Source organism: Trematomus bernacchii, unplaced genomic scaffold, assembly GCF_902827165.1.
Source record: "Trematomus bernacchii unplaced genomic scaffold, fTreBer1.1, whole genome shotgun sequence".
In the NCBI taxonomy this organism is placed as follows: domain Eukaryota; kingdom Metazoa; phylum Chordata; class Actinopteri; order Perciformes; family Nototheniidae; genus Trematomus; species Trematomus bernacchii.
This window is the reverse complement of record NW_022987705.1, coordinates 329,567-345,000: the sequence shown is the minus strand read 5'-3', so window position 1 is coordinate 345,000 and position 15,434 is coordinate 329,567. Positions and strand designations below refer to the sequence as shown.

General features: G+C 44.1%; 1 protein-coding gene across 2 annotated transcripts in view; it reads left to right on the top strand.

The window, feature by feature from the left end:
• The window catches only part of camk2a (calcium/calmodulin-dependent protein kinase II alpha), a 23,947-nt gene extending 8,755 nt beyond the window's left edge, over window positions 1-15,192 (top strand). Inside the window, exons 4-18 of one of the 2 annotated variants that reach the window (XM_034140474.1) lie at window positions 1,352-1,406; window positions 1,569-1,634; window positions 1,727-1,799; window positions 6,597-6,699; window positions 6,954-7,037; window positions 7,168-7,262; window positions 7,696-7,818; window positions 7,962-8,045; window positions 8,121-8,163; window positions 9,566-9,603; window positions 10,924-10,972; window positions 11,061-11,136; window positions 11,420-11,514; window positions 11,599-11,827; window positions 12,593-15,192. In XM_034140474.1, the coding sequence (XP_033996365.1) occupies window positions 1,352-1,406; window positions 1,569-1,634; window positions 1,727-1,799; window positions 6,597-6,699; window positions 6,954-7,037; window positions 7,168-7,262; window positions 7,696-7,818; window positions 7,962-8,045; window positions 8,121-8,163; window positions 9,566-9,603; window positions 10,924-10,972; window positions 11,061-11,136; window positions 11,420-11,514; window positions 11,599-11,827; window positions 12,593-12,596 (1,217 nt within the window). In that variant the 3' untranslated portion in view covers window positions 12,597-15,192. Of the gene's footprint in view, window positions 1-1,351; window positions 1,407-1,568; window positions 1,635-1,726; window positions 1,800-6,596; window positions 6,700-6,953; window positions 7,038-7,167; window positions 7,263-7,695; window positions 7,819-7,961; window positions 8,046-8,120; window positions 8,164-9,565; window positions 9,604-10,923; window positions 10,973-11,060; window positions 11,137-11,419; window positions 11,515-11,598; window positions 11,834-12,592 lie in introns of both variants that reach the window. The other variant, XM_034140475.1, reaches the window with a different exon arrangement.
• Window positions 15,193-15,434: the final 242 nt, after the last annotated feature.

Sequence of the window (15,434 nt, the reverse complement as noted above, 5' to 3'; positions counted from 1 at the left end):
GCGCGGTGCCTTTCACGCACCTCCTTTCACGCACCTCCTTTCACGCACGCCTTCACTGCGTTTACCTTCAGAGTCAATAGAAAGGCTAAAGAGCGACCGCAGGCTGATGTGTTTTAACCACACACACACATACATACACACACACACCACACACACACACACACACTACCTCAACACACACACACACACCTCGACACACACCCACACACACACACACCTCTACAACACCCACACACACACACACACACACACACACACACACGCACACACACACCACGGCAACACACACACACACTACACACACACACGCGACACACACCCACACACCACTACACGCACACACCACAACACAGCACACACACACACACACACCCTCTACACACCCCACACACACACACACATCTACACACACACACACACACCCACACACCCCTACAACACACACACACCCCACCACACACACACACCACACCCACACACACACCCCACACACCCACACACACACACACACACACACACACAAACTGCCCGATTATTCCCCCTTTTATTAGTTTTATAAAGGAGATCTCCGGTCACCAAGGCGTGAGTGTGTGTGTGTGTGTGTGTGTGGTGTGTGTGTGTGTGTGTGTGTGTGTGTGTGTGTGTGTGTGTGTGTGTGTGTGTGTTCGTTCTGTGTTTATTTCCCTTTTATAAAACAGTAAGGTAACTTTGTCGAAGTCGGGATAACGGACTTCATATAATTTCAACAATAAAGAGAGCAAAAAAAAGCAAACGTTGATTTACCTCCAAGTGCTTTTTGAGATTAGACGTGGAGTCCTTTGATGCAGACAGTGTATTGATGGTTGGAAGACACAAGGTACACTGGACCGTGATATTCTTCCCATGGTCTTGTTTAAATTCGAAGTGGTGTCGATATCGCCACGATTTAAACGCAGACTTTTGTTCCTCCATGTTTCGTTATTGTCTCACTGAGTGGACCCGCACATTTTTTTCAAACGCTCCCTTTTTTGGTCCATCTGCGGCGGTAATAGGTTTTGTGCGCTGTGATGATTCGGCTGTACCTTTAGTAATGAATATTAAATGTTGTGAGGAAATCTTTCCACCAATAATTCCAATAAGTAATCCAAAATGTATTCACTTCAGGTTTACGAAAGTAACTGTAATCAGATTACTCGTTTTTCAAATGTAACGCGAGCTGAATACAGTTACTTGATTTTTGTATTCTGATTACGTAACGCCGTTACATGTATTCCGTTACAACCCAACCCTGGTAGTATGTAGCGTGTAGTATGTAGTGTGTAGCATGTAGCATGTAGCATATAGCTTGCTGATAACTTTTCTCTCTCCTCAGTGCGGCTCCATGACAGCATCTCAGAAGAGCTTCATCATTACCTCATCTTCGACCTGTGAGTACCATAATCCTACCTGTATGTTACGTTAACATACCGCAACGTTACGGTATGTTAACATGACATAACATGACATACCATACCGTAACGTACCATACCATTACGGTATGTTACGTTATTACGTTATGGTATGTTACGTTATGATGTTTTCTCTCTCAGGATAACAGGTGGAGAGTTATTCGAAGATATTGTAGCCCGAGAGTATTACAGTGAAGCTGACGCCAGGTAGGAAATACTCAACAACAAACGAGACTTCACTTGATTGGTCTACTGTCACTGAACCCCTGACCTCTGACCTCTGACCTGTCTCTGTGCAGTCACTGTATCCAGCAGATTCTGGAGGCCGTGCTTCACTGTCACCAGATGGGCGTCGTCCACCGAGACCTGAAGGTACACGTTAGCATCTCTAATGTTAACCTGTGGGCAGAGTTAGCCTGTTAGCATCTCTAATGTAAACCAGTGGGCAGAGTTAGCCTGTTAGCATCTCTAATGTTGGCCTGTGGGAGGAGTTAGCCTGTTAGCTTCTCCAATGTAAACCTGTTGGCAGAGTTAGCCTGTTAGCTTCTATAATGTAAACCTGTGGGCAGAGTTAGCCTGTTAGCTTCTCTAATGTAAACCCGTGGGCAGAGTTAGCCTGTTAGCATCTCTAATGTAAACCAGTGGGAGGAGTTAGCCTGTTAGCTTCTCTAATGTAAACCAGTGGGCAGAGTTAGCCTGTTAGCTTCTCTAATGTAAACCTGTGGGCAGAGTTAGCCTGTTAGCTTCTCTAATGTAAACCTGTGGGCAGAGTTAGCCTGTTAGCTTCTCTAATGTAAACCAGTGGGAGGAGTTAGCCTGTTAGCTTCTCTAATAGAGTGGCGAAGTCACGCCCATCTACTTCCGGTCCATGGGACCTTATTTCGGAAAAATAATGTATTGCAGTCAATGGAGAGAGAAAACTTATCTTTCGATCCCGTTTGAATTGTGCCATGAATTACACATATGATGTTTGTCAATCTTAAAAAATAATTTCCATGTCAAAAAAGTCACAGTTTGTCGTAAAACTGTTGAAATATAAGACTATGAAAAATACGCAACTAGAAAGACTACAAATCCCAGAGTCGCGTAAGTGATGTCACAATTGTTTTCCTCCACTAAGAGATAGCTAAGATCAGCGCCATATAGATATAATCTATCTATATGGCCAGGGTTGCCAACTTTGGGTACCTGGCTGGAGTGAGATTTTGATATCATGGGTTTAATTCGGTTTAATTACACATATGCGCACGAAATGACTGCTATCGTGTCAGCAGCGGGACCTTAGCATATAGGATATATATACAATATACAAATACACAATAATGGACACAGACTATAAAGGGCACACAGTTTCATTCACTAATGAAAGTCAAACATGTTTGTTTCCACTGTTTTATTGTGTGCCTGTCGCGATAAGCAATTAATTGACTTATCGTACGATAAATAAAAATGAACTCGATAACTTTTCTGACCTCGATAAATTGCCATTTACATGAGGATGTGACTAGCAGTTTGAAAGGATGTACTTGAATTATAATTATATATTATCATTATGTCAGTGGTCTAAAATGGTCATACAACGGTGCCGACAATATTATCGTTTATCGCAATAATTTCCGGGAAAATGTATCCAACAAAATTAATTATCGTGAGAGGCCTATACATGAAACACACACACACAAACAAATCTACAGACTTACTCCAAACTGCCAAATATATTAATTAACACACTCTCACTCTCATATACTCTTTGACTCTATTTTGGCCTAGTAGAACAATAAGCAGCAGACTTTTACTTTTTTATCATTTCTACTGGATCTTAGATCTGCGCATGCGCAATACGGGTCGGCAGTTGCGGCTCCAGAGTATTTTTGTTGGGTAAGCTATGGTAGGGCTAACCCATAGTGGTGGGGCTCAAGTCAGTATTTGCAATGTAATTACATACACGCTCCCCCCGACAGTGAAACGCCACGCGTGAGGTTTAGATTATTTCCCTGTCTCAATCCAAATTGAACTGTATGAAATAAAAAGGCACATTTGTCTTGTAGTAAATAAAAGTGGAGCCAATCCTGCAATTTCCCCACAAGTGAAAGAGTTGAGATGCTGAAAACCCAACCCCTGCGGGGGGGTCTGGGGGGATTCTCCCCCAGGAGATTTTTTGAAATACTAACATAAAATACACATTCTGGTACTCTCTTGAGAAGAAAAATAAATACATCTATTACTACACGACATATTTAAAAAAATGAATGCCATTTTAGTTTTTTGTTACTTTGTTCTGAAAGCTGAACCTGCTGCTCCTCACAGAGAGAAGAGGGAAGAGGCTGTGTGAATTACTTTACATTGTGGATAAGGGTGGATAGCCCCCATTGTTCTGTGTGTCAAAATGAAAGACAGCCCACACACCTATCAATCATCAAACCGTGGGGTCTTATTTCATTACGTGTTGATTTCTATCAACAAGTAATGTTGTATCGATGTATAGAGATGTACTACCACAAAAGTATTCTCCGTTCGGACTTCCTGCAACAACACCACGCCGTTATCGTGATTCTGATTGGCCAGAAGACATTATCAAAGATGTTCTATTCAGAAGACGATCACTACGTGACAAAAGTTTTCAAAACCGTTTCTAGTCTTCGGTATTCTTGTTTTTGGCGTGAGAATAGTTTGGGCAGCGTGAGAGCGTGAGATTGAGAGTGAAAGCGTGTGTCACACGCCAGATGCGTGAGAGTTGGCAACCCTGAATATGGCGCTGGCTAAGATAAGATAACTTTAACAAGATGCCTGTGTGCTTAGTACCAGGTTGTTATCATACCAGCAATGGGTCTTGCTCGTTCTTTTGCTTCCCGTCTGATGAAAGGACCAGGAGTGGCTTGATCAAGTTAGCTACCTAGCTAGTAGCTAGCACGTTAGTTAGCATTACAGCCTTGTCATTTTTATTAACCTTAACATGAAGTAACATTAAGTAACCCAAAATGTTAAACAGTAAGAGTAGTAGTCATATTTCGTGAACCCTTTGAAGAGTACTGTCACCGGTGTGATCATTTTATAATACACAATATAAGCCCGGGGGAGAAATGCTAACGCTAACGCTAGCATCGGCGATCGGCGATCTTTTCTACTTCATGCTATCTGCACAAATGGTTGAAATTAAAAAGACCAGGCAGTTCAGAGAGAATCAAAGGAAGGCAGGCAGGCAGCTTTGCATGACATTCTTCTGGACGTGTTTCATTGTGGTGATAGTGAGGGTAGTCAATCGTTTTGTTGACAAGACAGTAGTGACGGCCATCTTGGTGACGTGTGTTGTTGACCAAAGATGTAGTTCATTGAGCGTTTCACACAAACAAATGTGTTACTTCACAGTTTTACGACACGTTTTATTTTTTTTGACTTGCAAAATTATCTTTTAAATTGACAAACATCATATGTGTAATTCGTGGCACAATTCAAACGGGATCGAAAGATAATCTTTCTCTCTCCATTGACTTCAATACATAATTTTTCCGAAATAAGGTCCCATGGAGGTCCACCGGAAGGGGAGGGACTTCGCCACTCTATGTAAACCTGTGGGCAGAGTTAGCCTGTTAGCTTCTCTAATGTAAACCTGTGGGCAGAGTTAGCCTGTTAGCTTCTCTAATGTAAACCTGTTGGCAGAGTTAACCTGTTAGCTTCTCTAATGTAAACCAGCGGGAGGAGTTAGCCTGTTAGCTTCTCTAATGTAAACCAGTGGGCAGAGTTAGCCTGTTAGCTTCTCTAATGTAAACCTGTGGGCAGAGTTAGCCTGTTAGCTTCTCTAATGTAAACCTGTTGGCAGAGTTAACCTGTTAGCTTCTCTAATGTAAACCAGCGGGAGGAGTTAGCCTGTTAGCTTCTCTAATGTAAACCAGTGGGCAGAGTTAGCCTGTTAGCTTCTCTAATGTAAACCTGTTGGCAGAGTTAACCTGTTAGCTTCTCTAATGTAAACCTGTGGGCAGAGTTAGCCTGTTAGCTTCTCTAATGTAAACATGTGGACAGAGTTTGCCTGTTATCTTCTCTAATGTAAACCTGTGGGCAGAGTTAGCCTGTTAGCATCTCTAATGTAAACCTGTGGGCAGAGTTAGCCTGTTAGCTTCTCTAATGTAAACCTGTGGGCAGAGTTAGCCTGTTAGCTTCTCTAATGTAAACCAGTGGGCAGAGTTAGCCTGTTAGCTTCTCTAATGTAAACCTGTGGGCATAGTTAGCCTGTTAGCATCTCTAATGTGAACCTGTTGGCAGAGTTAGCCTGTTAGCTTCTCTAATGTAAACCTGTTGGCAGAGTTAGCATGTTAGCTTCTCTAATATAAACCTGTGGGCAGAGTTAGCCTGTTAGCTTCTCTAATGTAAACCTGTGGGCAGAGTTAGCCTGTTAGCTTCTCTAATGTAAACCTGTGGGCAGAGTTAGACTGTTAGCTTCTCTAATGTAAACCTGTTGGCAGAGTTAGTATGTTAGCTTCTCTAATGTAAACCTGTGGGCAGAGTTAGCCTGTTAGCTTCTCTAATGTAAACCTGTGGGCAGAGTTAGCCTGTTAGCTTCTCTAATGTAAACCAGTGGGCTGAGTTAGCCTGTTATCTTCTCTAATGTAAACCAGTGGGCAGAGTTAGCCTGTTAGCTTCTCTAATGTAAACCAGTGGGCAGAGTTAGCCTGTTAGCTTCTCTAATGTAAACCAGTGGGCAGAGTTAGCCTGTTAGCATCTCTAATGTAAACCTGTTGGCAGAGTTAGCCTGTTAGCTTCTCTAATGTAAACCAGTGGGCAGAGTTAGCCTGTTAGCTTCTCTAATGTAAACCAGTGGGCAGAGTTAGCCTGTTAGCTTCTCTAATGTAAACCTGTGGGCAGAGTTAGCCTGTTAGCTTCTCTAATGTAAACCTGTGGGCAGAGTTAGCCTGTTAGCTTCTCTAATGTAAACCAGTGGGCAGAGTTAGCCTGTTAGCATCTCTAATGTAAACCTGTGGGCAGAGTTAGCCTGTTAGCATCTCTAATGTAAACCTGTGGGCAGAGTTAGCATGTTAGCATCTCTAATGTAAACCTGTGGGCAGAATTAGCCTGTTAGCATCTCTAATGTAAACCTGTGGGCAGAGTTAGCCTGTTAACATCTCTAATGTAAACCTGTGGGCAGAGTTAGCATGTTAGCATCTCCTGTGTCTGCAGCCAGAGAACCTGCTGTTAGCATCGAAGTCTAAAGGAGCCGCGGTGAAACTCGCCGACTTCGGCCTTGCCATCGAGGTCGAAGGAGAACAGCAGGCGTGGTTTGGTGAGTACACACACATACTAATACTACACTTATACTACTGTAATACTACACTAATACTGCAGTATTACTGCTGTAATACTGTAGTATTAGTGCTGTAATACTACACTAATACTACACTAGTACTGAAGTAATACTGAAGTAATATACTGCAGTAATACTGCTGTATATTACTTTTATTTCTGTTATGAATTAATGTTGTTTTATTTTATAATAAAGCTTAATAATGATGTGTGTGTGTGTGTGTTTGTTTCCAGGCTTTGCAGGGACCCCGGGTTACCTGTCCCCGGAGGTTTTGAGGAAGGATCCTTACGGGAAAGCAGTGGACCTCTGGGCCTGTGGTCAGTCTCTCCTCTGATGCTTCCTTCTTTCCTTTCCTCGTCTCCTTGTGTCCTCTCCTCTCTCAGGTGTGTGTGTTTCCTCAGGTGTGTGTGTTTCTCTCTCTCATGTGTGTGTGTTTCTCTCTCTCAGGTGTGATTCTCTACATCTTATTGGTCGGTTATCCTCCGTTCTGGGATGAAGATCAACATCGTCTCTATCAGCAGATCAAAGCTGGAGCCTATGATGTAGGTCACCTGTCGGTCACTCACCTGTAGATCACCTGTGGATCACCTGTGGATCACTTGTAGGTTACTCACCTGTAGATCACCTGTAGATCACCTGTAGATCACCTGTGGATCACCTGTAGATCACCTGTAGGTTACTCACCTGTGGATCCCCTGTGGATCACCTGTAGATCACCTGTAGGTTACTCACCTGTGGATCACCTGTGGATCACCTGTAGATCACCTGTATATCATCTGTCGATCACCTGTAGTGTAGATCACCTGTAGATCACCTGTAGATCACCTGTAGATCACCTGTAGTGTAGATCACCTGTAGATCACCTGTAGATCACCTGTAGTGTAGATCACCTGTAGATCACCTGTAGATCACCTGTAGATCACGTGTAGATCACCTGTGGATCACCTGTAGATCACCTGTAGTGTTTCCTTGCAGTTCCCGTCCCCTGAGTGGGACACGGTGACTCCTGAAGCCAAAGACCTGATCAACAAGATGCTGACCATCAACCCAGCCAAGAGGATCACAGCAGCTGAGGCCCTGAAGCACCCCTGGATCTCTGTGAGACACACACACACACACACACACACACACACACACACACACACACACACACACACACACACACACACACACACACACACACACACACACACACACACACCACCCACACCCTCCCTCCCTAACCCCCCCTCTCCCCTCAGCATCGCAGCACCGTGGCTTCCTGTATGCACAGACAGGAGACGGTCGAGTGTCTGAAGAAGTTCAACGCCAGGAGGAAGCTGAAGGTCGGTGACATCGTTAAAGTCCAGATGTTTGGCTCTTATTGTGAAAATGCTGACAATGATTAATATCCCCCTCAGGGAGCCATCCTCACCACCATGTTGGCCACCAGGAACTTCTCAGGTGAGCTGCTTCCTGTGTGTGTGTGTGTGTGTGTGTGTGTGTGTGTGTGTGTGTGTGTGTGTGTGTGTGTGTGTGTGTGTGTGTGTGTGTGTGTGTGTGTGTGTGTGTGTGGTGTGTGTGTGTGTGGTGTGGGTGTGTGTGTGTGTGTGTGTGTGCGTGCGTGCGTGCGTGTGTGTGCCTGTGTGTGTGTGTGTGTGTGCAGCTGTCCTAAGGTTTCAAACACACTGAGGAACCACAGAGAGAGAGCCAGAGAGAAGCTGCATTTAAAGGTGGGGTAGGTAAGTTTGAGAAACCGGCTCGAGATACACTTTTTGTTATATTCCATGGAATGCTCTTAACATCCAGATAGCAATGAATATCTGAAGTGCTTTGACAAAAAATCCATAAACAAATGTCATCTGTGGAAGCCGTAGTACTGTAAAAAGCACGACCAATCATTTTAGCCGGCCCAGCTAAAATAACTGGATGGCCTACCTGCCTGTCAGCCTTCCATCTGTGCACAAACCTATCTCGTGCCCTCATTGGTCATGTGCGCGTTCGTGTGTGTTGGAGGAGGGGCTCTGTAAGGAAGAAGCAGATTTTCTCCGGTCGTGTATTTTCAAATTCTAGCGATCTCGAGCCGGTTTCTCAAACTTACCTACCCTACCTTTAAATATAAATACATTACTTTTTAATGTGTTTATATCTAATGTATTTTCTTCTATTATAAGATACCCTATCCTCTTCCTGTGCTGTAGAGTGTTCCATAGTGACATCACTGCGGAACACTCACGCTGCTTCTATTGGCTAGCGCTCCAACACATCAGAGCAGACTGGGCTCTGGTTTCAGACAGAGGGTGAGCAGCACAGGCAGTATGAGAACAATACACCTGAACATCAGCAGGAGAGGACTCTTTAAAGTAGAGACACTACATACTGATATACACCTGAACATCAGCAGGAGAGGACTCTTTAAAGTAGAGACGTGTTGTGTTCAGGCGTAATGAGTGAAAGTGAGTGTTGAACCGACAGGAATGTGTTTCTGCTCTCGAGTGGATCCTAAATTTGGCCTCCACTCCCCTCAGTGACCCAGCTGCCTGTCTCTATAACTGTCTGTCTCTCTCTGTAGAGTCTTTGACTGTCTGTCTGCCTGTCTCTATAACTGTCTGTCTCTCTCTGTAGAGTCTTTGACTGTCTGTCTGCCTGTCTCTATAACTGTCTGTCTCTCTCTGTAGAGTCTTTGACTGTCTGTCTGCCGGCTGTCGAGCAGGAGCTCTGGATTTATGTGTTTCCTCTGAAAGTGGAGCTTCAGTTGTATTCTGAAGTGTCTCCTGTGCGATGGTGTCTCTCCTGTTCTTGGTGTTTGTCCCGTTCTTTGTGACTTTGATGATCCTCTTCCTCATCGTCTTCATCCCCCGATCAGGAGGGAAGAGCGGCAACAAGAAGGCCGACGGAGTCAAGGTACACACTCTTCACACATCCTTTGCTCGAGTAGAAGTACACACATCCTTTACTCAAGTAGAAGTACACACATCCTTTACTCAAGTAGAAGTACACACATCCTTTACTCAAGTAGAAGTACACACATCCTTTACTCAAGTAGAAGTACACACATCCTTTACTCAGGTAGAAGTACACACATCCTTTACTGAAGTAGAAGTACAGATACTCGTGTTTAAAAATACTCTGTTGAAAGTAGAAGTACTGACTAAACTTCTTTACTCAAGTCAAAGTAAAGAGGGCTTTGAAATGTACTTCAGTAAAAAGTACCCATAACTAGCAGCTGTTTTAAAGAGTACCTGACCTCCCTTTATATTAATAGAACAATAATGTCATTGTTAGCTAATGAATGTTTCCATGCTGAACAACGGCAACATGACAAACGTTTTCATTGGTCCCTCTTCTTTAGAGAAGACCAGGAAATGATGGATACACGGATCGTGTTCAAATCAATAGGCACGCAATGACTCTAAATAATAATGATCACGCCACCAAACACACATTCAAACTAAAGGAACCAGCCTGTTTGGGAAATGTAAGGAGTAGAAAGTACAGGTATTTGTGTTCAACATGTAAGAAGTAGAAAGTACAGGTATTTGTGTTCAACATGTAAGAGGTAGAAAGTACAGGTATTTGGGTTCAACATGTAAGAAGTAGAAAGTACAGGTATTTGTGTTCAACATGTAAGAAGTAGAAAGTACAGGTTATTTGTGTTCAAAATGTAAGAAGTAGAAAGTACAGGTATTTGTGTTCAACATGTAAGAAGTAGAAAGTACAGGTGTTTGTGTTCAACATGTAAGAAGTAGAAAGTTCAGGTATTTGTGTTCAACATGTAAGAAGTAGAAAGTACAGGTATTTGGGTTCAACATGTAAGAAGTAGAAAGTTCAGGTATTTGTGTTCAACATGTAAGAAGTAGAAAGTACAGGTGTTTGTGTTCAACATGTAAGAAGTAGAAAGTACAGGTATTTGTGTTCAACATGTAAGAAGTAGAAAGTACAGGTGTTTGTGTTCAACATGTAAGAAGTAGAAAGTACAGGTATTTGGGTTCAAAATGTAAGAAGTAAAAAGTGGTCAGAAAAACAAGTAGTGGAAGTACTGATACCAGAGAAATGTACTTAAGTACAGTAACGAAGTATTTGTACTCCACTACTTCCCATTCACAATATCCCCGTCCAAACTCTGTTCAACCACCTGATTGGCTCTTATTAGATAAGACCTGCCATCTTTAAGTTTGTCAGCCAATCAGATGGCCGTGTGAGCTGGTGTTGTTGTTGTTGTAGGAATCATCTGAGAGCACCAACACCACCATCGAGGACGAAGACACCAGAGGTAAACAAAACTGTCTTTATTATCGTTATTATTATTGTTATTATTTATTATTGTTATTATTATTGTTATTATTCTGTGTGTCTCTCAGTGAGGAAGCAGGACATCATTAAAGTGACGGAGCAGCTCATCGAGGCGATCAGCAACGGAGACTTTGAGAGCTACACGTAAGACTCTTATTGTGAAAATCCACCCATTGTGGAGTAGTCTGTGCTCTTATTGTGAAAACCCTTTGCTTCCTGCAGTAAGATGTGCTCTTATTGTGAAAACCCTGTGTTTCCAGCAGTAAGATGTGCTCTTATTGTGAAAACCCTGTGCTTCCTGCAGTAAGATGTGCTCTTATTGTGAAAACCCCGTGCTTCCTGCAGTAAGATGTGCTCTTATTGTGAAAACCCCGTGCTTCCTGCAGTAAGATGTGCTCTTATTGTGAAAACCCTGTGCTTCCTGCAGTAAGATGTGCGACCCCTCTGTGACGGCCTTTGAACCCGAGGCTCTGGGGAATCTGGTCGAAGGCCTGGACTTCCACCGCTTTTATTTTGAAAACTGTGAGCAGACTCTCTCTCCTGTAACAATATAAGACTCTTATTGTGGTACTTCCTGTGTGTAACGCTGTGTCCCCTCCCCCTCAGTGTGGTCTAAGAACAGTAAGCCGGTGCACACCACCATCCTGAACCCTCACATCCACCTGGTGGGCGAGGAGGCCGCCTGCATCGCCTACATCCGGGTCACTCAGTACATCGATGCTAACGGCACGCCCCGCACCGCCCAATCAGAAGAGACCAGAGTCTGGCACCGCCGGGACGGGAAGTGGCAGATCGTCCACTTCCACCGCTCAGGATCCCCCTCCACGCTCAGCAAGTGAGGGTGTGCTCTTATTGTGAAAATCTCCCCCTCCAGGCTCAGCAAGTGAGGGGTGTGCTCTTATTGTGAAAATCTCCCCCTCCAGGCTCAGCAAGTGAGGGTGTGCTCTTATTGTGAAAATCTCCCCCTCCACGCTCAGCAAGTGAGGGTAGTCTGTGCTCTTATTGTGAAAATCTCCCCCTCCACGCTCAGCAAGTGAGGGTAGTCTGTGCTCTTATTTTGAAAATCTCCCCCTCCATGCTCAGCAAGTGAGACTAGTCTGCGCTCTTATTGTGAAAATCTCCCCCTCCACGCTCAGCAAATGAGGCTAGTCTGCGCTCTTATTGTGAAAATCTTCCTAGTGTTAAAAAGTAGTCTGCGCTCTTGTTGTGAACATCTTCCTAGGGTTAAAAGGTAGTCTGTGCTCTTATTGTGAAAATCTTCCTAGTGTTAAAAAGTAGTCTGCGCTCTTATTGTGAAAATCTTCCTAGTGTTAAAAAGTAGTCTGCACTCTTATTGTGAAAATCTTCCTAGTGTTAAAAAGTAGTCTGCGCTCTTATTGTGAAAATCTTCCTAGTGTTAAAAAGTAGTCTGCGCTCTTATTGTGAAAATCTTCCTAGTGTTAAAAAGTAGTCTGCGCTCTTATTGTGAAAATCTTCCTAGTGTTAAAAAGTAGTCTGCGCTCTTATTGTGAAAATCTTTAAACAAGTGAGGGGCGGGGCTTCCGTGATATTTACTAAGCTGTGAAAATCTTGTTTTTTGAAAATGTTTTTGTTCCTCCAGCTGACTGCCTGAGGGGGCGGGACTTTGATGGGGCCACAGGCGTCGCCTTGACAACTGATTGATTGACAGCGGGCCGGGCGTGTGACATCACACAGGAAGTTTGAGAGGAGAGGGGCGGGGCCAGCGTTGCACAATCAGCCAATCAGCTTCCTCTTCTCAGCTCTTTGGGCTCCAGCCACGCCCCCTTGTGCTCAGCCAATCAGCTGCTCCGAATGTAACGACGCGTGGAAACCTCGTAACTCCGTCAGGATGATTGACAGGACAGAGGACCGCCTTAACACACCTGTAATTAGATCTTCATTAGCCCCCAAACACCTCAATATTAGAATGAATTCTGGAGATACGAGGTTTCCTGAAACTGTGTTTACTCTTTATACTGGTTGCCATGGTTACTAATTACTATTAGACCCGTTATCTCGTTAAGACAACCAATTAACACATAGGTAATTAATGACGTCAGGTGATGACGGTCTGATAACGAGATAACTGGGTCTGAAGGTGGTGAGAGAGACTGAATGTACCTCTCTCACGGTAACTTCCTGCAATAATCAATCATTATTACTAATGATTGATTATTACAGTGATATTAAATATTATGATTGTAAAAGTATTTATCGTTTTGTTCATTTCTGCTTCCATCGGGCTCCGGGAGCTCCGAGCTTCCACCTGCGATCTTCCATCACCCCCCCCACACCTGTGCTAACGAGCAGGGCCTTAACGAGCAGGGCCTTAACGAGCAGGGCCTTAACGAGCAGGGCCTTAACGAGCGGGTACTAAACGAGCGGGTACTAAACAAGCGGGTACTTAGCGAGCATGGCTTTAACGAGCGGGTACTTAACGAGCATGGCCTTAACGAGCTGGACCTTAACGAGCTGTCTGCTGCCTCGTTAGTTCAGATGAAGAAGAGAGGGAGAACATGACGGTGTTTCGGTCCTGAAACCTGAATCACGTTAAATATATAATAAATCTACGGAGGCCCAGGAGGGGCAACAGGACGCTAATGACCTGTCATCAATGAGTCGTTATGAGACCTGAAAGTGAACATTACGTTTTAATATTAGTGAGTGATGACAGCTTCCTGTTTGTCTCCTCTGGGCCTCCGTACCTCAGGTGTTGTTAACGAGGAACTCACTTTATAACATGACCCCCCCCCCCCCCCACCTTCAGTACATCATGGATTCAGTTCTGCATGAAGATGCTCCTCCTCCTCCTCCCCCCCCCTCCTCAGTGTTTACCTGTACAGGTGTTTCTGCATGAGATTTGACTTTGTGTTTCCTGTTTCGGCTCTGCTTCGTTTTGCCGCCATTTTGTTTTTCGGGCTCCTCCCGGTGACTCGGGACTTGTTAGCGTTGTTAGCATTTCCCACCGGGATCAATGGTGTGTGCTAGCAGCGAGCTAACGAGGTGTTTGAGCTGATATTACTATAACTCTAAATATATAAAGCTTCTTAGTGTTATAGCTCTTATTATTATGGTGTGCATTAAAGCTACTGTCCCCGCGGCGCCGTTAGCTCGGGGTGTTTCAGCCCGTTAGCTAGGTGGCGCCGCGGAGCTACCGCTATGTTGCTAAGCTAACTCTGAGTTTTGTAATCTTCGGGGCGTTTCAGTGTTTTTGCTCGAATAACTTGCGGTGTTATTCTAACGAGCGAAACCTGTTAGCATTGTTATCTTAGCCGGTGCTCAGGTTTTTTTAACAAGCTAACGTGCTAATGTGTGGCTAACAGCATGCAGTGGTTACTGTCAGGGATGCTAACAATGCTAACAGTGCTAACCAGCCGTTTCACAGGAAATTAGAAACTGACTTCTTCAGACTGAAAAAAAACCTTTTTCTAGTTTATCTTATTGTCTTATTATCTTATTATCTTATTATCTTATTAATGTTATCTAACCTCTCCCTGAAACGTCTCCACTGGACTCCTTTGTTTACTTCCTGAACACAGTGACATCATTAAATAACACTCACGCTCCTATTGGCTAGCGCTCCAACACATTGTACGTGATAGGCTAAGGGGCGGGACATCTCTAATCTGGTTGACCAATCACAACAGAGCCGGCCAGCTAACCAATCAGAGCAGACTGGGCTCTGGTTTCAGACAGAGGGTGAAAAGAGGAGCTGCAGCACGGGCAGTGTGAGAAAAATAAAGAGCTTTCTGAACATTAGAGCATGGAGACATGTCCCAGGAGAAACAGGTATATTATTTATTATGGTTTGATGTTACAGGTGTGTTACCTGATGTTACAGGTGTGTTACCTGATGTTACAGGTGTGTTACCTGATGTTACAGGTGTGTTACCTTGCTTTCAGTCTGAAGCTCAGCTCTGATTTCCCGCTCTGCAGAATAACAATCAGCTTTTATACAACCATGGATATTTTACTGTATTAACTAATGCTGCATGCTCTGTGTGTGTGTGTTTGTGTGTGTGTGGCTGTGTGCGTGTGTTTGTGGTTGTGTGTGTGTGTGTGTGTGTGTGTGTGTTTGTGGTTGTGTGTGTGTGTGTGTGTGAGAGAGAGTATGTTTTTAATCTTTTTTGTAGTTTTTGGAGTATTTCTTCTGAACCGTGTTTAAAGTGTTTCTGTAAATAAACTGAGGTGTTCACACGCTGTCTTCTGATTGGTCCGTGTATCTCTACTGCAGTAACTGAAGTTACCTACTGTAACTCCAGCTTCTATGAGTATTGGCGTAGCCCTCTAAGGCTATCGCTATTGGGTAATCCCCCTGCGCACCCGCGCAGCACTGAAACACTTGTAGTCCACGCCCGCCCGCAAGGTGGGCCCCACCCTCGGGCTCCCTTCCGGTATAAATAGGAAGGAGGCCCGACAATCTGCTCCCACACAAAACAACT